This window comes from Microcaecilia unicolor, chromosome 2 (assembly GCF_901765095.1).
Source record: "Microcaecilia unicolor chromosome 2, aMicUni1.1, whole genome shotgun sequence".
In the NCBI taxonomy this organism is placed as follows: Eukaryota; Metazoa; Chordata; class Amphibia; order Gymnophiona; family Siphonopidae; genus Microcaecilia; species Microcaecilia unicolor.
Genome location: NC_044032.1, coordinates 10,516,981 through 10,542,622, shown reverse-complemented (window position 1 = coordinate 10,542,622; position 25,642 = coordinate 10,516,981). Strand labels below are relative to the sequence as shown.

The 25,642-nt window shown below is 47.2% G+C and overlaps 1 protein-coding gene across 1 annotated transcript in view; it reads left to right on the top strand.

Moving 5' to 3' along the window:
- LOC115461778 (killer cell lectin-like receptor subfamily F member 1) overlaps positions 1-25,642 on the top strand; it is a 47,853-nt gene that overhangs the window by 6,831 nt on the left and 15,380 nt on the right. The window contains exon 3 of the mRNA XM_030191824.1: positions 13,502-13,599. Coding sequence (XP_030047684.1) covers positions 13,502-13,599 — 98 coding nt within the window. The remainder of the gene's footprint in view (positions 1-13,501; positions 13,600-25,642) is intronic.

Sequence of the window (25,642 nt, the reverse complement as noted above, 5' to 3'; positions counted from 1 at the left end):
TCTCAAATCCGCCCAAAACCGATGCATTTGCCCGGCACCAACCGTATTATCAAAACAAAAGATGGACGCCCATCTTTTTCGAAAATACGGTCTATCCCGCCCGTTCGCGGACCTGTCCTCGGAGAGAGTCGCCTATGGAGATAGGCATCCACGTTCGATTATGCCCCTCAAATTCAACATGGATTTAGCGAAGGGAAATCTTGCCTCACCAATCTAGTACATTTCTTTGAAGGGGTGAACAAACATGTGGATAAAGGTGAGCCAGTTGATATTGTGTATCTGGATTTTCAGAAGGCGTTTGACAAAGCACCTCATGAAAGACTTCAGAGGAAATTGGAGAGTCATGGGATAGGAGGTAGTGTTTTATTGTGGATTAAAAACTGGTTAAAAGATAGAAAACAGAGAGTAGGGTTAAATGGTCAGTATTCTCAGTGGAGAAGTGTAGTTAGTGGGGTTCCCCAGGGGTCTGTGTTGGGGCCGCTGCTTTTTAACATATTTATAAATGACCTAGAGATGGGAGTAACTAGTGAGGTAATTAAATTTGCTGATGACACAAAGTTATTCAAAGTCGTTAAATCGTGGGAGGATTGTGAAAAATTGCAAGAGGACCTTACGAGACCAGGAGACTGGGCGTCTAAATGGCAGATGACGTTTAATGTGAGCAAGTGCAAAGAGATGAATGTGGGAAAGAGGAACCCAAATTGTAGCTACATCATGCAAGGTTCCACGTTAGGAGTCAAGGACCAAGAAAGGGATCTAAGTGTCGTCTTTGATGATACGCTGAAACCTTCTGCTGAGTGTGCTGCTGCGGCTAAGAAAGCAAATAGAATGTTAGGTATTATTAGGAAAGGAATGGAAAACAAAAATGAGGATGTTATAATGCTTTTGTATCACTCCATGGTGTGACTGCACCTCGAATATTGTGTTCAATTCTGGTCGCCGTATCTCAAAAAAGATATAGTGGAATTAGAAAAGGTGCAGAGAAGGGCGACGAAAATGATAAAGGGGATGGGACAACTTCCCTATGAGGAAAGCCTAAAGCGGCTAGGGCTCTTCAGCTTGGAGAAAAGGCGGCTGAGGGGAGATATGATAGAGGTCTATAAAATAATGAGTGGAGTTGAACTAGTAGATGTGAAGCGTCTGTTCACGCTTTCCAAAAATACTAGGACTAGGGGGCATGCAATGAAGCTACAAAGTAGTAAATTTAAAATGAATCGCAGAACATTTTTCTTCACTCAACGTGTAATTAAACTCTGGAATTTGTTGCCAGAGAATGTGGTAAAGGCGGTTAGCTTAGCGGAGTTTTAAAAAGGTTTGGGCGGCTTCCTAAAGGAAAAGTCCATAGACCGTTATTAAATGGACTTGGGGAAAATCCACTAATTCTGGGATAAGCAGTATAAAATGTTTTGTACCATTTTGGGATCTTGCCAGGTATTTGTGATCTGGATTGGCCACTGTTGGAAACAGGATGCTGGGCTTGATGGACCTTTGGTCTTTCCCAGTATGACAATACTTATGTAAGATTCCATGCAGAACCCCAAAGAATAGCAAGATTCCAGAATCCTAAAGAGTCACAAGATTCCAAGCAGAATATGAAAGAGTAGCAACACTCCATACTATAAATCCCAGGGTAAGCAGTTGCTTCCCATATCTGTCTCAATAGCAGACTATGGATTTTTCCTCCAGGAATTTGTCCAGACCTTTTTTTAAACCAAGATACGCTAACCACTGTTACCATGTCCTCTGGCAAAGAGTTCCAGAACTTAACTATTCGTTGAGTAAAAAAATATTTCCTCCTATTTGTTTTAAAAGTATTTCCATGTAACTTCCTCGAGTGTCCCCTAGTATTTGTACTTTTGGAACGAGTAAAAAAATTGATTTACTTCTACTCGTTCTACACCACTCAGGAATTTGTAGACCTCAATCATATCTCCCCTCATCCATCTCTTTTCCAAGCTGAAAAGCCCTAACCTCTTTAGCTTCTCCTCATACGAGAGGAGTTCCAGCCACTTTATCATTTTGGTCACTCTTCTTTGAACCTTTTCTAATAACGCTATATCTTTTTTGAGATACGGCGACCAGAACTGAACACAATACTCAAGGTGAGGTCACACTATGGAGCGATACAGAGGCATTGTAGTATTTTTGGTCTTATTCACAATCCCTATTGCTGACACTCCAGCTTGCTTGTTATAACCACTAGATTTTTAATATCTACATAAGTATTGCTTTTGATTTTAAATTTAGCCTTGAAAAGGCCGGTTTCTGCTTTTACTGTATTCAATAGTTAATTGGTCAGTCTTTAGCCTTGCAGATAAGTCTGTATCGCTGTGGCATGGAGTAGACAAGCTTCACAAATTGGTCAGATGTGATAATCCTGTTCCAGGCTGCAATCAGTGACTGTGAATTCAAAAGATCATGAGTCATTGGAGCCGACTCTGTGGGTGCTTGAGCACCCCCAATATTGAGAAAATTCCTTGTATGTGTCCAGGGAGGGGTCATTTCCATTGGGCTTAGTACCCCCAATAATTTTGAAAAGTTGGCTCCTATGATAAGAGTAGACATACTGGGTCAGACCAATAATCCATCTAGCCCAGTATCCTGTTTTCCAAACAGTGGCCAAGCCAGGTTACAATCCCAGGGCAACCAGTGGCTTCCCTCATGTCTATTTCAATAGCAGACTATACACTTTTCCTGTAGGAACTTGCCCAAACCTTTTTTAAACCCAGATATTTTATTTGTTACATTTGTATTCCACATTTTCCCACCTATTTATCGTTTATTTATTTGCTATACCGTTTCTAATTGCATTCACAAAACAGAACGGTTTACATCTTACAATAAAATATAATTTAAAAAAAACATATGGGGGGGCGTGTCAAGATGGCGGATCAGGCTTGATGGTTCCCGGAGCGTGTCTGAGTCCTTTCACTTATTCCTCAAGATTTTGCCGATATTTTCTTCAATATGCCTCATACAAAAAGAAAGGGCATTGTAAAAGCTTACCGCCGACAGCTTTAAGAACAACGCAATTGCAGACAACGCTGGACCGGTATGCCACAAGTACACCGCGTTCAACCGGCTCGAGTCTACCCGCAGTGGGGGAAGGTGAAGGAGCATCAAACCCACAGGGAACGGAAACAACTCTGTCCTCGCCGGATGTGAATCCACCGCCATGTCCCGCTGTAGCCTGGCAGTGTTTGGAAGTCCAGGAGCTTTCGGAATGCGTTGCTCCAGACTCTTCGTTCGGTGGCGACTCTCCCAGAACGGCAAGAAGTAACAACGGAAGAGAAATTGTTTCCCCCATGGCGCCTACACTGGAATCTATTTGAGCAGCGATACAAACCTTGACTTCTACAGTCACTCAGGCTGCGCAGGAGACATCCTTAATCGTGAGTAAATTGGATTTACTAACAACAGCTTTCGACACGTTGAAGCAAGAAGTTGTGTTAAACAAAACGCAGGTTCAACAAGATATAACTACCTTGACTGTTAAAACAGACCTATTAACTAAGGATAAAATGATAATTCATCGGAAAATAGAGAACTTTGAGAACTACAATAGGCGTTTGAATCTATGGTTTACCATGCCGAATGCACTGGACATGTCGAATTGGAGGAGAAGGATGTTTTTGCCTATTGCTATCTCCTGTTTGAATTTGACTAGGACAGTGAGTAGTACTGTTTCAGTGCTCTAGTGGGGGCGGAAACCTAACTGTGGTTCCTGTAGTATTGAGAATTTGTTTATATAATCTGTGTTTGGTTACTATGCTTTCCATCAATTTGACTACCAACGGGATCGATGCCACTGGGCGGTAGTTAGTAATTTCGTTTGTTTTTTTCTTGGTATCTTTTGGTATCGGGATGAGTAGGATATTGCCATTTTCCTTGGGGAAGAGACCTTGTTGAAGCATGTAGTTCAGGTGAGCTGTGAGGTCTGCTATGAAGCGGTCCGGGGTGAATTTCATTAGGTAGCTGGGACAGGTATCTAGTTTACAGTGAGTGTTGGAGAACCTGCCAATCGCCTGGGTGACTATGTCGACGGTAAGGAGGGTGAAGTTTAACCAAGTCCGGTCGGCCGGGTATTTACCAGTGGTGGGGTCCAACTCATTAAGGAGGTTTTCGATGTTGGTGTTGTTCTGAGGTAATGTGTTACGAAGATTTGCAATTTTATCATTGAAATACTTAGCACGTTTCTCTGCAGATGGGGTGTCTGTATTCGTTGTAGTGACCAAGTTGGTGTCTAGGAGTTTGTTTACAAGTTGGTATAATTTCTTTGTGTCCTTGTAATCTGACCCTATTTTGGTCTTATAGTGTATTCTTTTGGCCTGTCTTATTGCGTATTTGTAATTTCTCTGCATTTGTTTTCATGTGTTGAGTGATTGCTCATCATTTATTTTTCTCCATGCTCGTTCAAGTTTCCTGGTACGTTTTTAGCTTTTTTAGTTCATCGTTAAACCAGGGTATCGAGTTGTGCTTGCGTGAGATTCTTGTTCGTAAGGGTGCTATTACATCTAGTATGCTTTTACATCTTTTATCCCGTTCTATGAGGTAGTATATTGAGTCTGTTTGTGTTGTCCATTCCCTATTGTATATCAGTTGCCAGAATATTTTCGTGTCTACTCGACCTCTTGTGCTATAAGATGAGAGTTCTTGTATTCGCTGTAAGCCTTTCTTCCGCCAGTGTAGGGACAAGTTTAGTTTGTAGTGGTCAGTCCATGGTGTTTCTGTCCATTTGGTATCTGTTATTATTAAATTCTGGTCTGTTGAAAGTTTATGTGAGATGAGATCTAGTGTGTGCCCTTTGGCGTGGGTTGCTTCCATTTGTGGCATTTGAGGTCCCATAAGCGGAGGAATTCCATACATTCTCGTGCGTTGATAGAGTTTGGGTCTTCTAGGTGAAGGTTAATGTCTCCTAGTACTAGTATGTTGGGGTTGGTTACAAATGTGTTCGAAATGAAGTCCATGAAGTTAGTCTGGACTTTGTTCCAGTTGCCTGGAGGTCTGTAAAACAAGGCACAAGTCAGATGATCACGTAGGATTTTATTGTGGATTCTAATTGAGGCAATTTTGAGTTGGGGTGTTATAGACTCGGCAGTGGTTTTGGCGGTAAAATGGGACCGACAGATTCGTGCTATGCCTCCTCCTCTTTTTTCTTTTCTGGTCCTCTGTGTGATTTTGTATCCTGGAGGGCACAGGTCTAGGATTATAGGGTCCTTTTATTTATTTGTTACATTTGTACCCCACATTTTCCCACCTATTTGCAGGCTCAATGTGGCTTACATAGCACCGTGAGGCAAAAGCCTCCTCCGGTCAATAAACAAATATAGAGCAATGTATTACAGATGAAATAGATATGTACAGACACAATAGGAAACATAGAGAGGGAAGTTATATAAAGTTCACTAAGTTCAAAACAAGCCTGGGTTTACTTGAGTCGCTGGATTCAGCTGATTAAGTTGGATCATTAGGATATGCCTTTTCGAACAGATAAGTCTTTAGTGATTTCCAGAAGTTGAGGTGGTCATACGTAGTTTTCATGGCCTTTGGGAGTGCATTCCAGAGTTGTGTACTTTTGGTCATGGATCCAGGTTTAGGTGATGAAGAGTAGGTCAAGGTTTTCAGACGTGATCCAGTCTGTTAGTATTGCTGTTTTGTTCACAGCGGATCTGGCGTTGATGTAGCCCACTTGAATTGTTTGGAATGGGTCTTCTGTGTTTGGGGTTGTGTGGACTTTTATTAGTTGTCGTTCCTTTGTTAAGGCGGGCTTGTTTGGACCTTTCTTTCCCTTCCGTTGTGATTGTCCACATGTTAGTGTTTCTCCTTTGTTTAAGTTGTTGTCAGTTTGATGAGATGTGGCATATCTGATCAATCTTTGGTGATTGTGTAATATGCGTATGATGCTACTTCCTGCAAGTGGGGTGGTTAGTGTAGAGTGGACCAGTGTTAAGGAGTAGATTATTAGGAGTAGTTTGAGGGTGTTCATTTTGGTTTCTATTCACTGTGGCTCCTAGTATGAGCGTGTTCTAGTGGTTGGCTGTGTGGTAAGACTTTGTTTTTTGTTCTGGGATCTGGAGTTTTGATTTTGTGTGACAATTTAGCTTGCCTTTCAAAGGTAGAGATCAGTGTTGTGTCCGGTTTCGGTGATTAGTTAGGGAATTGAGGAGGTGGAGGGGGGAGAGTAGCTGTAAGTCAAGGTCCTCCTTTGATCTATCTCATTGCAGCTAATTGCTTCCCGCCCTTGTTCCCAGCGAATATTCAGGCTCCTATTTCTGGCAGTGTGGGAGGTGGTGGGGAAGGGGGAACTTTTGAGGTAGTTAACATGGAGGTGTCACATGTGCAGCTGGTTGTCTTTGATTACTGGCAGGTTAGCCAATAGGGGGGCTGCTCTTGATCAGGGAAAGGTGCTAGAACGACAAAGGTGAGGTACTTAGCTTAAATGCTCTTTGGAATGTGGTAAGCGAGGAGAGCTATTGCGTGGATTCTGATTTTGGATTTCCATAGAATCTTATACATTTCTCGGTGTTTTATAATGTATACACTTTGGCAGCACATCTTTAGCTAAAAGATTGTTTATGTGCAGATCAGTCAGCGACCAGATACAATCAGAGTTACAGAATTGATTTTTCTTCCTGATTTGACCAACTTGCATAGATCTGCTTTCCTCGCAAGCCTGACATCTCTGGTATAGTCAAATTTGGTGCAGAGGCTCCTTAAAGGGCACGCTGAAAGTGTCTGCAGCTCCTTCAGCAATTATCCAGTCCCTGCCTTAGTTTTTGCCCTCGACCTCTGAACCCTATTGATTGTAAAGTCTTATCATCCTGAAGTAGAAAGGACAATTTACTAACAGTCCGATGGTCAGAGGCGTTGCCCCGGACATAGAGACTCCACAGCCCTGGGAGATGTACGAGCAGTTGGGGGTGGAACCTCTCCCTGCTCTGGGGGTGGTAGCGGTGCTTCTCATCGACCCCATTCGGACTCCCAGAGCTCCATCTGCTGCCTTTACCAGGCTCAGCTTTCACCAGGGGGGACAGTAGCTTCATCTTCCGCCTTTGTCCTGGTCTGAGCCTCTCGGAGCCAGTCTCCGAGTCGTCTCCTATGGGCTGCTCCTGCAACTCTTGCCGCCTCGATTGTTCACTTCAGCGACCCCCGCTGAGGGCATCCTCGCATCTCCTGGGCTCCAGTGCTTTTGGAGCAGTTCCATCGGTCACGGGCTCCCCTCCTCTTGTTGTCGGCGGGTGGACGGGTGGGGGGGTCTGAGCCGGGAGCGCGACATTTGCCTGGCGAGCCCCATGCGTTATCCCGAGGGGGGGGGTTCCCTTAGCTTCCCTGCAGTGGGTGGGCTGGAAAGCGAAGGGCAGGGCCAGTCTCGCGACCGCTGTCCTGCGATCCTCGCACGGTCCCCCATGGGGAGAGGTTCGCTTGCCTCTCTCTGCTCTGGGGTGCTTCTTGACGACCCCATTCAGGCTCCCGGAACTCTGTCTGCTGCCTTTACCAGGCTCAGCTTTCACCTGAGCATGGAGCTCCAGTAGGCCCATCCTATTCCGTTGCTATCTTGACAGATATGTTAACTGCTGTTACTACATCCTCAGGCAAAGAGTTCCAGAGCTTAACTATTCGCTGAGTGAAAAAAATATTTCCTCCTATTTGTTTTAAAAGTATTTCCATGTAACTTCCTCGAGTGTCCCCTAGTCTTTGTACTTTTGGAATGAGTAAAATGTCGATTTATTTCTACTCCTTCTGCACCACTCAGGATTTTGTAGACCTCAATCATATCTCCCCTCATCCGTCTTTTTTCAAAGCTGAAGAGCCATTAGCCTTTCCTCATACGAGAAGAGTTCCGTCCCCTTTATCATTTTAGTTGCTCTTCTTTGAACCTTTTCTAATTCTGCTATATAGTGCTCAACAAAATCCTTCGTAAAACTACCTCTAAATTAAACACAGTAGTAAATCATCTTAATCATGTTATAAAATACACATACAAGTGCCAGTCCTGCCCTATTCTGCCCATTCTCCACCCCCAGGCGTGCCTACATCGCAGAAAAGCAGGAGCTATGTTTTCTGAGTGAATACTCTGTCTACCTTCGTGTGTACGCAGTGCTAGTCTGTAAATGACGCACCCAACTTGTATAGTGCGTAAATTCAAGGGGGTATTTACAGGGGAGGAGCATGGATGGGACCAACATTTACGCACGTAACTTACAGAAGCTGTACGTTATCCCCGGGATTCTATATATGGCGCCTTAATTTCCACACGGAAATCGAAGCATATTATATAACAATGCGTGTAACTTCATTGGTTAACTAGCTAATCAGCACTATTAATTAGATGTTAACAAGCAGTTATCGGCATTAATTATGATTTATGTTCACAACTCGCTAAGGGGCCCTTTTACTAAGCCATGGTAAAAAGTGGCCTGCAGTAGTGCAAGTAAGTCTTTTGGGCGCGCTGGGGCATTTTTCACCGCGTCTAGGAAAAAGGGTCTTTTTTAAGGGGCCGGAAAATGGACATGCTCTAAATTTGAAACCAGCACCCGTCCATTTTCGGCCTGAGACCTTACCACCACCCGTTCACCTAGTGGTAAGGTCTCACACGCTACACACGGGGTAAGCATGCAGCATGCGCCAACTGCTGTTTACCACTGGGTAAGTGCGCCCACTGTAGAAAATAGAAAATTATTTTCTACTGTGGAATTCAGTGCTGTGAAGAAACAGTGTGTTTTAAGCCTTAATTATGTCCTGAAGTGCATTTCTCCTATTTGGCCAGCAGGTGGTGTTTCTTTGCTGTAAAGCTGTTAAAGAGAAATGAATGCTCTTTTCTTTAGTTTAACACAAACAGGAAGTAAGATGCAGGATATCTTTGAAATGTTGTGTTCTGGGCTCTGATTGGCCTGGGGTTTGAAGCTAACTAGCAGTTACTGGTTTTGAGTTCAGTCTTAGCCAGGGAGAAAAGAGAGACAGATCTCTTTCTGAGGCTTGGTGAATTATATGTCCTGATCATTCCAGGTACTTTTTAGAAAGTAAACAAATGTTTAGTGTTATAATTGATCCATTTTTCAGTTACCTGTTATTGTTTGCTGATTACACTTTTTCTGTCCATTGTTCAATATTTTTATGAGAATAAACACAATTGCTTGTATGCCCTGCTTGTCTGGACTGTTAAATAATCCTGGTGGTTTATTGCTGGGTCTGTCAGTGCTTTCTGGGAACTGCGGGACCACTGGGAGTATAACCTAGAAATCACTGGGGATAATTTGAGAGCAGGAGACTCACCCAGAGGCAGTTGTGACCTAGTCGGTGGGAGGAGGGTGCTAGTGTAGAGCATGAGTGGCAGGTGCAGGTGGACGAGCTGTGCTGGGGATAGACCCTCTAAGTGGCCGTGGGGTAATCCCAGGCGGGTGGCTAGGCGTTTCATGACAAGCGTATGCCAAATTTGGAATTACCACCTGGCTCACATGTTAGCCGGGCAGTAGTGGTGATTTGGCACGTGCATAGGCCCTTATGCAGTTTAGTAAAAGGGTTCCTAAGTGTATTCTGTAACGTGGTCACCTAAATTCTAATAATATTCCTTAGGTCAAATCCAATCAGTAAATACCTCCTATATATTTAATCAGTGTAACAATACTTACAAAACCTTCAACTGTAGTTCTAATTATGTAAGAGAATGATAGAAATAATTAACTGTATCCTAGTACGTGGTGAAAATTATGATTGGTAATGAGTATTTTATGTTCACAGTTCCCTTTCTGAAGAAGATATTCGAAACTCAGCCAGAGTTAAAGGGATATCATTTAGATGGAGTGAGAATGAAAAGTAGGAATGGACCACTAATGAGTTTTTAAATAACTCGCACGAGCACGTTTGGGTCCCCAAGGGAAGTGACTATATATATATATATATATATATATATATATATATATTTTTTTTTTTTTTTTTACTGTTAAGGTTTTTTTCATATATCAGTGATAGTGGTATGTGGGAACACAGTAGTCATAGCAACTGCCTTTAGTTACCATCAGATACTGTTATAAACGAACTGTGTATGCATTTATAAGCAAATGTGGTGGTATATGAACTGAGTGTGAGCATTTTAAGTGCATATCCAGCAGATAGCCAAGACCTGTCGCTTCTTCCTTTACAACATTAGCAAAATTCGCCCTTTCCTCTCTGAGCACACCACCCGAACTCTCATCCACTCTCTCATTACCTCTCGCCTCGACTACTGCAACCTACTCCTCACTGGCCTCCCACTTTGCCACCTATCCCCCCTTCAGTTCGTTCAGAACTCTGCTGCATGTCTTATCTTCTGCCTGGACCGATATACTCACATCTTCCCCCTCCTCAAATCATTTCACTGGCTTCCGATCAGGTACCGCCTACAGTTCAAGCTTCTCCTCCTAACCTACAAATGCACTCGATCTGCAGCCCCCCCCTACCTCTCTACCCTCATCTCCCCTTACGTTCCTACCTGCAACCTCCGCTCACAGGTCAAATCTCTCCTCTCAGTACCCTTCTCCACCACCGCCAACTCCAGGCTCCGCCCTTTCTGCCTCGCCTCACCCCATGCGTGGAATAATCTCCCTGAGCCCAAACACCAGGCCCCTTCCCTGCCCATCTTCAAATCCCTGCTAAAAGCCCATCTCTTCAATGTCGCCTTTGGCACCTAACCACTATTCAAGAAATCTAGACTACCCCAACTTGTCATTTCGTCCTTTAGATTGTAAGCTCCTTTGAGCAGGGACTGTCCCTTTTTGTTAAATTGTACAGCGCTGCGTAACCCTAGTAGCGCTATAGAAATGTCAAGTAGTAGTAGTAGTAATTGTGATCTGGTTTTGATGTATTGGCATTGAGGTTTGCATTATAATCAGCAGATGCAGGCGTGTGTGCATACACTTTAAAGGAGGCGGAACATAGAATGTGTTATGATGGTTCCATCTGTGACACTACCACATGTTCCACTTGGGGATGCAATGGGTGTAATGGGTACGGACTGAGCACATTTCAAAAATATATATATAACATTGTTACACTGATTAAATATATAGGAGGTATTTACTGATTGGATTTGACCTAAGGAATATTATTGGTATTGTTGGACTTTGGTAATTTATTATTGTTTTCTTCCGTTCGATTTGTTTGTCACCTAAATTCTAAGCTACATAGTTGACAAGGGAGCATGGTCATTGACGGGGTGTTTATACAATATATACACATTATTATGGAATACACCTACTCTGAGCCTAATTTAGGCGTCGGGATTTATGCCAAGTAAAATATGGCCTAAATGGATGCAACCAGATTTAGTCGCATGGAGAGGCACTCTGCTTATTCTATATACCGTGCAGAAGTTTATTCCTAGTCTATAACATTTAAGTGTCTATAGAGAATACGCCTAGATGTATTTTTTGTCCACATGGATTTTTCAGGCGCCATTTATAGAATCTAGCCCTCTGCGCTACTGACATGGTGTTATTGAACGTGACGAAATAGACGCCAACTTACACTAATATTCCAGAATGGACTCTTAGCACCAAGTTACAGAATTTCCTCGGGGGCAATTTCTCCAAGTGGGAATGAACCTCACTCCTAAGCCAGGGCATGTGGAGTATGATCTCAGTCTCTAAAATTTACTGCTAACGCTCGCTATAGTACTTGCATTGTGCCAAAGAGAGTTCATAAGATGTAACTTATCCAGGTGCGCTTGGAAGTTCTTTCTGATTGAGCCTGTGGCATCCAAGGTGATGAGAAATATTTCCTTGTGTATGGTATAGTCCTGTGCAATTTAGAACATGCTGGTCCACATGCTCAAGCTTGTGCAGAAGAGAGTAACTCAATGACAGGACTCTGGCCTCAAATATGGAATTCGTTACCAGAATTATGTGGTAAAGGCGGTTAGCTTAGCAGAGTTTTAAAAAGGTTTAGACGGCTTCCTAAAGGAAAAGTCCATAGACCATTATTTTATTACATTTGTAGCCCGCGCTTTCCCACTCATGGCAGGCTCATTGTGGCTTACATATTATATACAGGTACTTATTTGTACCTGGGGCAATGGAGGGTTAAGTGACTTGCCCAGAGTCACAAGGAGCTGCCTGTGCCTGCAGTGGGAATCAAACCCAGTTCCCCAGGACCAAAGCCCACCACTCTAACCACTAGGCCACTCCTCCACTATTTCTGGGATAAGCAGCATAAAATGTATTGTACAATTTTGGGATCTTGCCAGGTACTTGTGACTTGGATTGGCCACTGTTGGAAACAGGATGCTGGGTGTTATGACCCGGTAGTAGTGAGCCCCTGTGCCCCGACTGAGCACGGCTGAGATGGAGTGAAGCCGTACTCGGTCAGACAGCCAGACAACCCCTAGCTTCACCTGGGAAGCGACCACCGTTCACCAAGAGTTGAGCTCTCAGCTGCAGGTGGCCACCAGGACTTCTGGAACCGGCGGGGTTGCACAGCCGCTGACCAGGATGGCAGGAAACAGACACAGTCCAGCACCAGAACTCCGAATAGGCAAGAATAGTCAAAAATCAGTCCAGGGTCAAGGCAGGCAGCAAACAAGCAAAATCCAAGAAACTAGCCAAAGTCCGGTACACAGGACATCAGGAACAGACGATAGCTGGCAAACAGCACTCCGACAGCAACTCCTCAGAACAACTGAGGCCGAAGCAAAGAAGGCCTGGAGGCAGTGCTTTAAATAGTGAAGCAATCAGAGCAAACCAAACTCAGGTGAATCCAACATGGCAGCCCCCATAGGAGATCCTCCCAAGACCAGATATGGAGTTCCTTCCTGTTCTCGTTTAGACAAGATGGCTGCCCCCTCCTGAGCTAGCCAAGATGGCTGCTGCTCTTGCTCCAAGCCGGATGACGGCTGCCAGACTTAGGAAACTGAAACAGACCCTTAAGACTGAACCTTGTCCCTTTTGGATGGAGCTGCAGAATGACTTAGCCGGGAGGAGCGTCGAACAGGTGAGGGACGTAACACTGGGCTTGATGGGCCTTTGGTCTGTCCCAGTATGGCAATACTTATGTACTTATGTAAATCCAGATGGTGGGAGCAAGGGCAAGACAGGATAATGACTGATGAGCAAATGGTGTCTATACTGACACAGGACAGACTAGGTGGCCATGAGTTTCCACACAAATACAGAAGAATTACTATCCTGGGTCAGACCAAAGGTCCAGCAAGCCTGGCAGCATCCCAAAAAGTAGCAAGATTCCATGTTGCTTAGGTACTTGTGCTCCTTTACATCCTCCAGCAACAAATTCCAGAGCTCAGTTATGTACTGAGTGAAAAAATGATTTGTTTTAAATGTACTACTTTTTTAACTTCATGGCATGTCTCTTCTCCAAGCTCAAGCCCCCTCACCTCTTTAGCCTGTCCTCATAGAGAAGTAATTCCATCCCCTTTATCATTTTGGTTACCCTTCTCTGTACCTTTTCCAACTCTGCTATATCTTCATGGGGTCTTTTTGTAACCTTTTTTTCCCCACCTTATTTATTTTAGAGTTTTATCCGTGATAATTCCAATGGAACTGGGTACTTTGTTGGTCTGACAAAAACGCGCTTATCCTGGCAGTGGATAGATGGGACATTACTGGACAAGTAAGGAAACGTTGTGATGTGGTGTTTATGCTTCCTTTTTTGTCTCACTTTCTGAGTTTGCCAAAAACCCTTCAGGTTTTTTTCACATTCCCATATATTAGCCAACATTTAAATCCTTACAAGCAGTGGCGTAGCCAAGGGTGGGCCGAGGCCCACCCACTTTGGGCTCAAGCCCACCCAGTAGCAACACACCTATGATGTGGCTGGCACGTATCCCCAAGCCCTACCAGCTGAAAACTCCCAACAATTGTCAATAGCAGATCTTTGCCTGCAGCGACTGATACATACTGCTCGCACCGGCCCCACAGCCTTCCCTCTGATGTATTCCTGGAAACAGGAAGTTGCATCAGAGGGAAGGTTGTGAGGCCAACATGAGCAGGAGTTGCTTCTCGCTGCCAGTGAAAATCTGCTATTTAAAAGCTATGCAGGGGAGGGGGGATGTTTGAGAGACCATATGGCATGCAGGCGAGAGAGGGAGAGACCAAATCACTTGTGGGACAAGGCAGAGTTCTTCTGCCCACCCATCTTGGGCCCAGGCCCACTCAAAATTGGGTGTCTGGCTAAGCCCCTGCTTACATGAGGAACCTTTTGGAGCAAGTTCAGTCAGAAGGAGAGCCATAAAGTTTTGCTGAAGTGCATTCATCTGGATGCATAATTTTTCTTCATGTTGTGCAAGTCTGTCTGTAGAGCTTCTAAATGTTGGGATTTCAGCCTTAGCAGCTCTCTGGTGTAGGATTGCTTGAGTCCAGTGCTATAGCTAAAGATAATTCTCCCCTCATCTACGTCCCACAGCATCTTATTCCCTGTGATTCCAACACTGCCAGCCCAAATTCAAGCCAAGTGCTCTACACAATTCCCTTATGTTGCCTCCTTTTCTGTTCATCCCGCTCCCTGCCTCCTCATGCCCCATCATTTTTTCTAGGTCTGCCAGGAATGGAGATGTTCTATTTTATTTTTTGACATTTGCTGATCATATTTCCACATTTTAAAACATTTTCCCACTTCTGTTTATTTTAATTTTATCTTGTTCCCACGCCACCTCCTTCCGAGCAATCCAAGCCTTTTTCCTCCAGATGGATTCTCTTTTCAGAGCAATGCTGGTTCCCACACTGGCATCATCACCACCTCAGTTTTCCTTTTTTTTTTAAGTAGAGGAGTGTGGTAGCCGTGTTAGTCCACTCTTAAGGTTATCAATAGAAATCAAACAAAATAAAACATGGAAAAGAAAATAAGATGATACCTTTTTTATTGGACATAACTTAATACATTTCTTGATTAGCTTTCGAAGGTTGCCCTTCTTCCTCAGATCGATCTGAGGAAGAAGGGCAACCTTCGAAAGCTAATCAAGAAATGTATTAAGTTATGTCCAATAAAAAAGGTATATCTTATTTTCTTTTCCATGTTTTATTTTGTTTGATTTCTATTGATAACCTTTTTTTTTTTTAAACTGGGCTCAGAGGATGCAGCGAGGTAAATGTTTTGCATTATCTTTTGCTTTTTCATTGGCTTGTCAACCTGTAAAAAAAAATTTCCCTCGTAGAAAGTCTTCGTGTATTTCCATCCCAAGTGAATCAAGATCCTGAAAGGACCATGTACTTACACCGGATACTGGGGATGTATTAAAAATGAAAGCGCATCAGTCCCTTTCAAAGCTGAGTATTGCAAGAGGTCACAGGGATGAACCATTTTTGGTTTCCAGCAACAGTTTTCCATCTAAGCTACGCGGGACTGTTGGAAATAAATAAAGATATTGTGTTTCCATATACCAGTGTAAATGTTATCTGGGGGCTATTTATAACAGGACTCCTTCAACTTCATTGCTGCCAGTAGGGAGGGAAATGTGGACTTGATATATCGCCTTTCTGTGGTTCTTGCAACTACATTCAAAGCGGTTTACATAGTATATACAGGTACTTATTTGTACCTGGGGCAATGGAGGATTAAGTGACTGGCCCAGAGTCACAAGCAGCTGCAGTGGGAATCGAACCCAGTTCCCCCAGGATCTCAGCCTCTTGTAGTAAACTCCAAGTGGTACTTCAATATTATGTTTTCAATTACTAGGGACAGGCAGGTTCCCTGGAGTCCTGCAGAGCTTTCCTGTCCCTCACTATTGAAAAGTGAAACAGCACCCTCACTGATAGAACTGTAGGTGGAGGACTCACACTCAGCTTAGAGGGAACAGTGCTCAGCAGTAGGTCTCATGGATTCCAAGTATCATCATCAGTCCTCGCTGGCCAAAGCATTAGGCAAGACTAAGCAGTTGCCTAGAGCAGCAGCTTCTTGGGGGCAGCAAACGCAGCTGGAGTCAAAGCAAAGGAATAGATCATAACAGCCACAGTAACTCAAAAACATGAAGATACATACCTGTAGCAGGTATTCTCCGAGGACAGCAGGCTGATTATTCTCACAACTGGGTCATCGTCCACGACGGCCCAGGAGACTGGGAAAAAATTTGCACAGCAAAAACAAAGAAGTTTCCAGAACGCTCCGTCACGTGGGCCGAACACTCCGTGCATGTGCGAACGGCTTCCCACTCGCGACGCGAGCGTGCCCTCCTCAGTTGAACAAAAAGCAAAAGGAGAACTGAAACAACTCCAAGGGGAGGAGGGTGGGTTTGTGAGAATAATCAGCCTGCTGTCCTTGGAGAATACCTGCTACAGGTATGTATCTTCATGTTCTCCGAGGACAAGCAGGCTGGATTATACTCACAACTGGGGTATCCCTAGCCCCCAGGCTCACTCAAAACAATGAACATTGGTCAATTGGGCCTTGCAACGGCGAGGACATAACAGAGATTGACCTGAAAAGAAACACAACTAAGTGAGAGTGCAGCCTGGAACAGAACAGAAATGGGCCTAGGAGGGTGGAGTTGGATTCTAAACCCTGAACAGATTCTGCAGCACCAACTGCCCAAACTGACTGTCGTGTCTGGTATCTTGCTGAAGGCAGTAGTGAGATGTGAATGTGTAGACTGATGACCACGTTGCAGCCTTGCAAATCTCTTCAATAGAAGCTGACTTTAAGTGAGCCACTGACGCAGCCATGTTTCTAACATTATGAGCTGTGACATGGCCCTCTAGAGTCAGCCCAGCTTGGGCATAAGTGAAGGAAATGCAATCTGCTAACCAAATGGAGATTGTGCGTTTTCCGATGGTGACTCCCCTCCTGTTGGTATCAAAAGAAACAAACAACTGGGTGGACTGTCTATAGGGCTTTGTCCGCTCCACATAGAAGGCCAATGCTCTCTTACAGTCCAAGGTGTGCAACTTGTCCTCACCAGGGCGGGTATGTGGATGGGGAAAAATGTTGGCAAGACAATTGACTGGTTCAGATGGAACTCCGACACCACCTTTGGCAAGAACTTAGGGTGAGTGTAGAGGACTACTCTATTATGATGAAACCTGATATAAGGTGCATGCACTACCAGGACCTGGAGCTCACTGACTCTACGAGATGAAGTAACAGCCATCAAGAAAATGACCTTCCAGATCAAGTACTTCAGATGGCAGGAATGTAGTGGCTCAAAAGGAGCTTTCATCAGCTGGCTGAGAACGACATTGAGATCCCATGACACTGGTGGAGGTTTGACAGGGGGCTTTGACAAAAGCAAACCTCTCATGAAACGGACTACTAAAGGCTGTCCAGAGATAGGCTGACCTTCTACACGTTGATGATAAGCACTAATTGCACTAAGGTGAACCCTTACAGAGTTGGTCTTCAGACCAGACTTTGATAAATGTAGAAGGTATTCAAGCAGGGTCCGAGTAGGACAAGAAAAAGGATCTAGGGCCTTGCTTTCACACCAGACGGCAAACCTCCTCCATTTGAAAGAATAACACTTTTTCGTGGAATCTTTCCTGGAAGCAAGCAAGACTCGGGAAACACCCTCCGAAAGACCTAAGGAAGCAACTTCTAAGCTCTCAACACCCAGGCCGTGAGAGCCAGAGACTGGAAGTTGGGATATAGAAGCAACCCCTCATTCTGGGTAATGAGGGTCGGAAAACACTCCAATCTCCACGGTTCTTTGGAGGACAATTCCAGAAGAAGAGGGAACCAGATCGGATGGGGCCAAAAGGGCGCAATCAGAATCATGGTTGAGTTTCAGCAAAGTCTTCCCTACTAGAGGTATGGGAGGATACGCATACAGAAGGCCTGTCCCCCAATGTAGGAGAAAAGCATCTGATGCTAGTCTGAGTCTGTCATGGGCCTGAAGTCTGGAACAGAATTGAGGGACTTTGTGATTGGTCTGAGTGGCAAAAAGATCAACTGAGGGGTTGTCCCCCAATGTAGGAGAAAAGCATCTGATGCTAGTCTGAGTCTGTCATGGGCCTGAAGTCTGGAACAGAATTGAGGGACTTTGTGATTGGTCTGAGTGGCAAAAAGATCAACTGAGGGGTTGCCCCACTCTCGGAAGATCTTGTGGACAATGGTCATGTTTAGTGACCACTCGTGAGATTGCATGATCCTGCTCAACCTGTCAGCCAGACTGTTGTTTACGCCTACCAGATACGTGGCCTGGAGAAACATGCCGTGATGGTGTGCCCAAAGCCACATCCGGACGGCTTCCTGACACAGAAGGCGAGATCCGGTGTCCCCCTACTTGTTGGTGTAATACATAGCAACCTGATTGTCTGTCTGAATTAGAATGATTTGGTTGGACAGCCAATCTCTGAAAGCCTTGAGAGCGTTCCAGATTGCTCACAATTCCAGGAGGTTGATCTGAAGATCTTTTTCCTGAAAGAACCAAGCTCCTTGAGTGTGAAGTCCATCTACATGAGCTCCCCACCCCAGGAGGGATGTATCCGTCGTCAGCAATTTCTGCAGCTGAGGAATTTGGAATGGACGTCCCAAGGTCAGATTGGATCAAATGGTCCACCACTGAAGAGAACTGCAAACGTTGGTGGAGAGATGGATTACATTCTCTAGATCCCCTGTGGCCTGGCACCACTGGAAAGCTAGGGTACATTGAGCTGATCGCATATATAGGCATGCCATGGGAGTCACATGAACTGTGGAAGTCATGTGCCCTAAAAGTCTGAACATCTGCCGGGTTGTGATCTGCTGAGACGCTCGAGCCAGGGAAACTAGGGCCAGGAGATTGTCTGCCCTTGCCTGAGGGAGATAGGCTCGAGACATCCGAGGGTCCAACAGAGCTCCAATGAACTCGTATTTCTGAACCGGGACAAGGTGGGACTTGGAATAACTGATTACAAACCGCAGTAGCTCTAGCAGTTGAATAGTCATCCGTATAGACTGTAGAGCCCCTGCCTCCGAGGTGCTCTTACCAGCCAATCATCGAGATAAGGGAACACAAGCACTCCCAGTCTGGGTAGCGATGCTGCGACAACTGCCAGGCACTTTGTGAAGACCCTGGGCGCAGATGCGAGGCCAAAGGGCAGTACACAGTACTGAAAGTGCCAGGTTCCCAACCGAAATCGAAGATACTTTCCTGTGAGTGGGGAGTATCGAGATGTGAGTATAGGCATCCTTTAAGTCCAGAGAGCATAGCCAATCGTTTTCCTGAATCATGGGAAGAAGGGTGCCCAGGGAAACCATCCTGAACTTTTCTCGAACTAGGAATTTGTTCAGGGCCCTTAGGTCTAGGATGGGATGCATTCCCCCTGCTTTCTTTTGCTCAAGGAAGTACCTGGAATAGAATCCCAGCCCCTCTTCCCTTGGTGGAACAGGTTCGACCACATTGGCCTTTAGAAGGGCGGAGAGTTCCTCTACAAGTACCTGTTGTGCTGGGAGCTGAAGGACTGAACTCCCGGTGGGCAATTTGGAGGCCTGGATTCCAGATTGAGAGTGTATCCTAACTGGACTATTTGAAGACCCCACCTGTCGGAGGTTATAAGAGGCTACCTTTGGTGAAAAAATATCAACCTTCCCCCGACTGGCAAGCCGACCGACACAGACACTTGTTCTGAGGCTATGCTGCACTGGAGCCAGTCAAAAGCCGTCCCTTGCTTTTGCTGGGGAGCCCTAGGTGCCTTAGGCGCACACCGTTGACGGGAACGAGCATGCTGGGACTGAGCCTGGACAGGCTGCCGAGAAGCAGGAGTGTACCTATGCCTATTATAGGAATACGGAGCACGCCTCCTCCCTCCAAAAAAACTCCTAGATCAGGAGGTGGTAGCAGAAGACGCCCGGCAGGAGAGAGAATCCATAGCATCATGGTGCTTTTTGATCTGATCAACCATGTCCTCTTCTTTTTCTCCAAAAAGATTATCCCCCCGGCAAGGAACATCCTCCATTCGCTGCTGGGTCTTATGATCCAGGTCAGAGACACGCAGCTATGAGAGTGTCGCGTGCACGAGGACCTTGGCACACCGTCAGGCTTCTTCCCCGGGAGCACTGGTTTCGTGAGTCCTTGGACCACTACCGTGGAGCGGCAGTGGCAGGCAAGATCACCTACAAGGTAGAGATGAGACAAGACAGGACCGGAACTCCGGACTGGAGTTCTACACAGGGACACTCGGAACTGGAACGCACCGGACGGGTGCGCACTGGAGTGGGGCCCGCTGGACTGGACACCCAGGAGTGGCCCCACTGGACAGGAACATACAGAAGTGAAACCCGCTGGACTGGAACACACTGGAGCGGAACCCGCGGAACTGGAACCCCCTGGACCTAGGCTTCACCTACACTTGACTGCCTTCCCCCTCGGGTTGAGCCCTCAGGTTCTGGCAGCCGGTAGGACTTACAGGAACCGCCGGAATGAAGGTCCAGGAGTGCCCCCTGGCCCCTGGGCGATGGCAAGGCAGACAGGCAGGGAATGTCCGGGTTCTGGCAGTAGACAGGTTCAAAGCAATGGTCACAGAAGGGCTGGAAACCCACAGAGCAGAAGGGCTGGAAACCCACAAAGCAATAAGCACAGAAGGGCAGAAACCCCACAGAGCAATAAACACAGATGGGCAAAAAACCCACAGAGCAATAACCACAGAAGGGCTGGAGACCCACAAAGCAATAAACACAGAAGGGCTGGAAACCCACAAAGCAATAAACACAGAAGGGCAGAAAACTCACAGAGCAATAAACACAGAAGGGCTGGAAACCCACAGAGCAATAAACACAGAAGGGCTGGAAACCCACAAAGCAATAAACACAGAAGGGCAGAAAGCCCACAGAACAATAAACACAGAAGGGCTGAAAACCCACAGAGCAATAAACACAGAAGGGCTGGAAACCCACAGAGCACAAGACAAGGAAAGCAAACAGTGCTAACAGCACACTAACCTCGGGACCTAAGGCACTGCGGAGGAAATGGCAATGCAAAGGCCAGGACTGTAGTCTCCAAGTCACTAATAAAGCTCATCAACACCAGAGCCACAGCTGCAGCAATCACCTTGCTACCAAACAGAGGCTTGACACACAAAGCAGTCATCCCATAGGAAGGAACAGCGGGAGCCATCTTGGATACTGGCAAGGAGGAGGAAGCGGCAGCCATCTTGGAAGAGGCAAAGCCCACACAGGTGAGATTCAGTAGGGCAATCAGCACACAGAGCCAGAGAGAAACTAAGACAGAGACAGACACAGAGACAAGCAGAAGCCAGCACAGCCACTGACTCCCAGAAACAGGGTAAGTAAGAGGGTGGTCACGGCCACAGACGTGACAGTACCCCCTCCTCAAGACCCCTCTCTCGGTCTCCCTGAGGAGGTCAAGTGTCCAGGGGTAACTGTGGTGAAACCTTCTGATCGGTGTCAACCCCCAGACATGGATCACTGGACTGGAAGTCACAAAGAAGTTCAAAACTGGCAGACAGGAGCGGAACTTGTCAACAGGAGGCTCCTTCCAATCACCGCTGGGCCAACTCAGGAACTTGGATGCATCAAGAGGAACCATGTTCAAAAGGAACCCTTCTCTGAGGGAACCCAGACTGAACTCAGGAAGCAAACCGGGACTGGGACCCGGACTAGAGTCAAGAAGCAAACCGGGACTGGAACCCAGGCGTGCGTCAGGAGCTTGACTGGAACTGGAACTCAGAGCAGGCTCAGCATCTTGGCTGGAAGTGGAACTAGGAACGGACTCAGCATCTTGGCTGGAACTGGAGCTCGGAGCAGGGTCAGCATCTTGGCTGGAAGTGGAACTAGGAACGGACTCAGCATCTTGGCTGGAACTGGAGCTCGGAGCAGGGTCAGCATCTTGGCTGGAACTGGAACTTGGAACTGACTCAGCATTTTGGCTGGAACTGGAGCTCGGAGCAGGGTCAGCATCTTGGCTGGAACTGGAACTTGGAACAGACTCAGCATCTTGGCTGGAACTGGAGCTAGGAGCAGGGTCAGCATCTTGGCTGGAACTGGAACTTGGAACAGAAGTTGAACCGGGACTGGGACCCGGACTGGAATCAGAAGCTTGACTGGCAGGGCCCCTCAAACTGGACTCAGGAGCTTGGCTGGGAGCGCCCCGCGAACTGGACTTTAACTGAGGCTTGGCAGAACACACCCTTTGGACAGGGATCGGAGGCTCGAGCGGAAGCGCCACTCGAACTGGCCTTCGGAGCTTGATTGGAGGTGCCCTCCAGACTGGAAGCGGAGGTGCCACCTGAACCACCCTGTGGACTGGCATCGGAGGCTTGGTTAGAAGCCCCCCTCGAACTGGACTCAGTGGCTTGACTGGACGGGTCACTTGAACAAGAACCGGAGACTTGACCCGAAGCGCCACTTGCACAGGAATCTGAGGCTCCATCAAAGGCTTCCCTCGGACTGGACTCGGAGACTTCAAAGGGCGTGCCACTTGAACGAGGACTGGAGGCTCGACCTGGAGCGCCACTTGCATAGGAATCTGAGGCTCCGTCAGAAGCACCCCAGGGACTGGACTCAGAGGTTTCAGAGGGCGTGCCAGTTGAACGAGGACTGGAGGCTCGACCTGGAGCACCACTCGAACAGGAATCCGAGGCTCCATCGAAAGCCTCCCTCGGACTGGACTCGGAGCCTTAAGTGGCATCGTTACCTGGACTTGAATTGGAGGTTCAGTATGAAGCATCCCCTGGACTGGACTCAGGCTCTTAAGCGGCCGCGCTACTTGAACTGGGGTCAGGGGCTTGGTAGGAAGTACCCCTCGGACCGGCTTAGGAGCTTGGCTGGACTTGACATCCCGCACAGGAGCTGAACTGCGAGGGGCACCCCGATTGTTCTGTACCACCCGCTGGGAAGCCCCGAGCGTGGGCCTTCCACAGCGTATTCGTTCAGCCTCTGCTTCTGGAGTATCCCGCAGGGCTGGCTCCTCGAGAAGTCTGTAGCGGTATTCATAAAGCTGAGTCAAAGGATCAATATCCGAAACTGGGCTATGGCGGACCCTACACCCCTGGAGACGCTTTCGCTCAGCTGCCGCTTCCAAAGTATCTCTCAGGGTTGGATCAGACAAAAGTTTCTTCCGGTAGTCGCGGAGGGTCAAAAAACGATTCACAGAAAAAATTGGGTTGATATAGGGATCGGACCACAAATTAAGGACTACCTCCGGATGGTTCGTGAGGAACTCGGACATGGACGGTAGTCCCCGCTGGGCGGATGATCTTGCCGGACTCATGGCCTTTGCATTCTGTCGCGTGCACGAGGACCTTGGCACACTGTCAGGCTTCTTCCCCGGGAGCACTGGTTTCGTGAGTCCTTGGGCCACTACCGTGGAGCGGCAGTGGCAGGCAAGATCACCTACAAGGTAGAGATGAGACAAGACTGGACTGAAACCCCGGACTGGAGTTCTACACAGGAATACTCAGAACTGGAACACACCGGACGGGTGCGCACTGGAGTGGAGCCCGCAGGACTGGACACACTGGAGTGGCCCCACTGGACTGGAACAAACAGGAGTGAAACCCGCTGGACTGGAACCCACTGGACCTAGGCTTCACCTACACTTGACCGCCTTCCCCCTCGGGTTGAGCCCTCAGGTTCTGGCAGCCGATAGGACTTACGGGAAGACCCGGAACTGGAGCTTGCAAGCGGGTACAGCAGGAATGAAGGTCCAGTAGTGCCCCCTGGCCCCTAGGCGATGGCAAGGCAGACAGGCAGGGAATGTCCGGGTTCTGGCAGTAGACAGGTTCAAAGCAATGGTCACAGAAGGGCTGGAAACCCACAGAGCAGAAGGGCTGGAAACCCACAAAGCAATAAGCACAGAAGGGCAGAAACCCCACAGAGCAATAAACACAGATGGGCAAAAAACCCACAGAGCAATAACCACAGAAGGGCTGGAGACCCACAAAGCAATAAACACAGAAGGGCAGAAAACTCACAGAGCAATAAACACAGAAGGGCTGGAAACCCACAAAGCAATAAACACAGAAGGGCAGAAAACTCACAGAGCAATAAACACAGAAGGGCTGGAAACCCACAGAGCAATAAACACAGAAGGGCTGGAAACCCACAAAGCAATAAACACAGAAGGGCAGAAAGCCCACAGAACAATAAACACAGAAGGGCTGAAAACCCACAGAGCAATAAACACAGAAGGGCTGGAAACCCACAGAGCACAAGACAAGGAAAGCAAACAGTGCTAACAGCACACTAACCTCGGGACCTAAGGCACTGCGGAGGAAATGGCAATGCAAAGGCCAGGACTGTAGTCTCCAAGTCACTAATAAAGCTCATCAACACCAGAGCCACAGCTGCAGCAATCACCTTGCTACCAAACAGAGGCTTGACACACAAAGCAGTCATCCCATAGGAAGGAACAGCGGGAGCCATCTTGGATACTGGCAAGGAGGAGGAAGCGGCAGCCATCTTGGAAGAGGCAAAGCCCACACAGGTGAGATTCAGTAGGGCAATCAGCACACAGAGCCAGAGAGAAACTAAGACAGAGACAGACACAGAGACAAGCAGAAGCCAGCACAGCCACTGACTCCCAGAAACAGGGTAAGTAAGAGGGTGGTCACGGCCACAGACGTGACAGAGAGTCTGCGCGTCTCTATACCTTCAGCAGCTACTCGGGATGCCACATCAAAAGTGTCATAAGTCCCCCTGGCCAGGAATTTGCGACACGCCTTCTGCTGCTTGATCACCTGGTGAAAAGGTTCGGCGAGCCCCGGAGGAAGTGCTTCAACCAAACTGGACAGTTGCCACACCGAGTTCTGCAAGTGGATGCTCATGTAGAGCTGGTAAGTTTGGATCTTGACGGCGAGCATTGCGGCCTGATACATTTTCCTCCCAAAAGAATCCAAGGTCCTAGACTCTCTGCCTGGAGGCACCGAGGCATAGTCTCTAGTACTCTTGGCTCTTCTGAGAGCAGAGTCCACCACCATGGAATCGTGAGGAAGTTGGCCTTCACCATTACAGGCTCTCCATGGACTCTGTACTGGGACTCGGATTTTTTGGGGACCACTGGATTAGAAAGAGGGAACGACCAATTCCGCATAAGTACTTCCCTGAGCGTATTAAGCAAGGGGGCCGTTGCAACCTCAGCAGGCGGAGAAGGATAATCCAAGACCTCGAGCATCTCGGCCCTGGGCTCTTCCACAAGCTCCATAGGGAATGGAATGTCCTTAGACATTTTCCGAACAAAAGATGAGAAAGAAAGCCTCTCAGGTGGAGACATTCTTCTTTCAACTGGTGGAGTAGGATCAGAGGGAACCCCATATGACTCTTCCTCCAAAAAGTATTTGGGGTCTTCCTCCTCTTCCCAAGAGCGCTCATCCTCGGTATCGGACAAAAGCTAAGAGCTGCCCGAACCCGAGCCTGTCTCGACGTCAAGGAATGACGACCTTGTGGGGGGGTGTCGAGAAGTCGACCCCTGCCTGGACTCTGGCAAAGCTTCCTCTACCGACGTCGAGGGGGAATCGACCCGGGTGGCGGCCAACGCCGGAGGATGGGAGCCTCACCACAGGTGATGGCCCAGATGCTGCTTCCGCAGTCGGTACAGAAGGCGCAAGCACCCCCGACTGACGCAACCCTTCCAGAAGCTCTGGAATAAGGGCCCTGATGTGCTCATCAAGAGCTTCCATCGGAAAAGGCTGGGGGGCCGGTGTAGGAGTCAGTGGCAGAATCTGAGGGGGCTCGAGAGTCGATACCAGGCTGCCAGATGACCGATGCATTGGCACTTCCTGAATGGAGG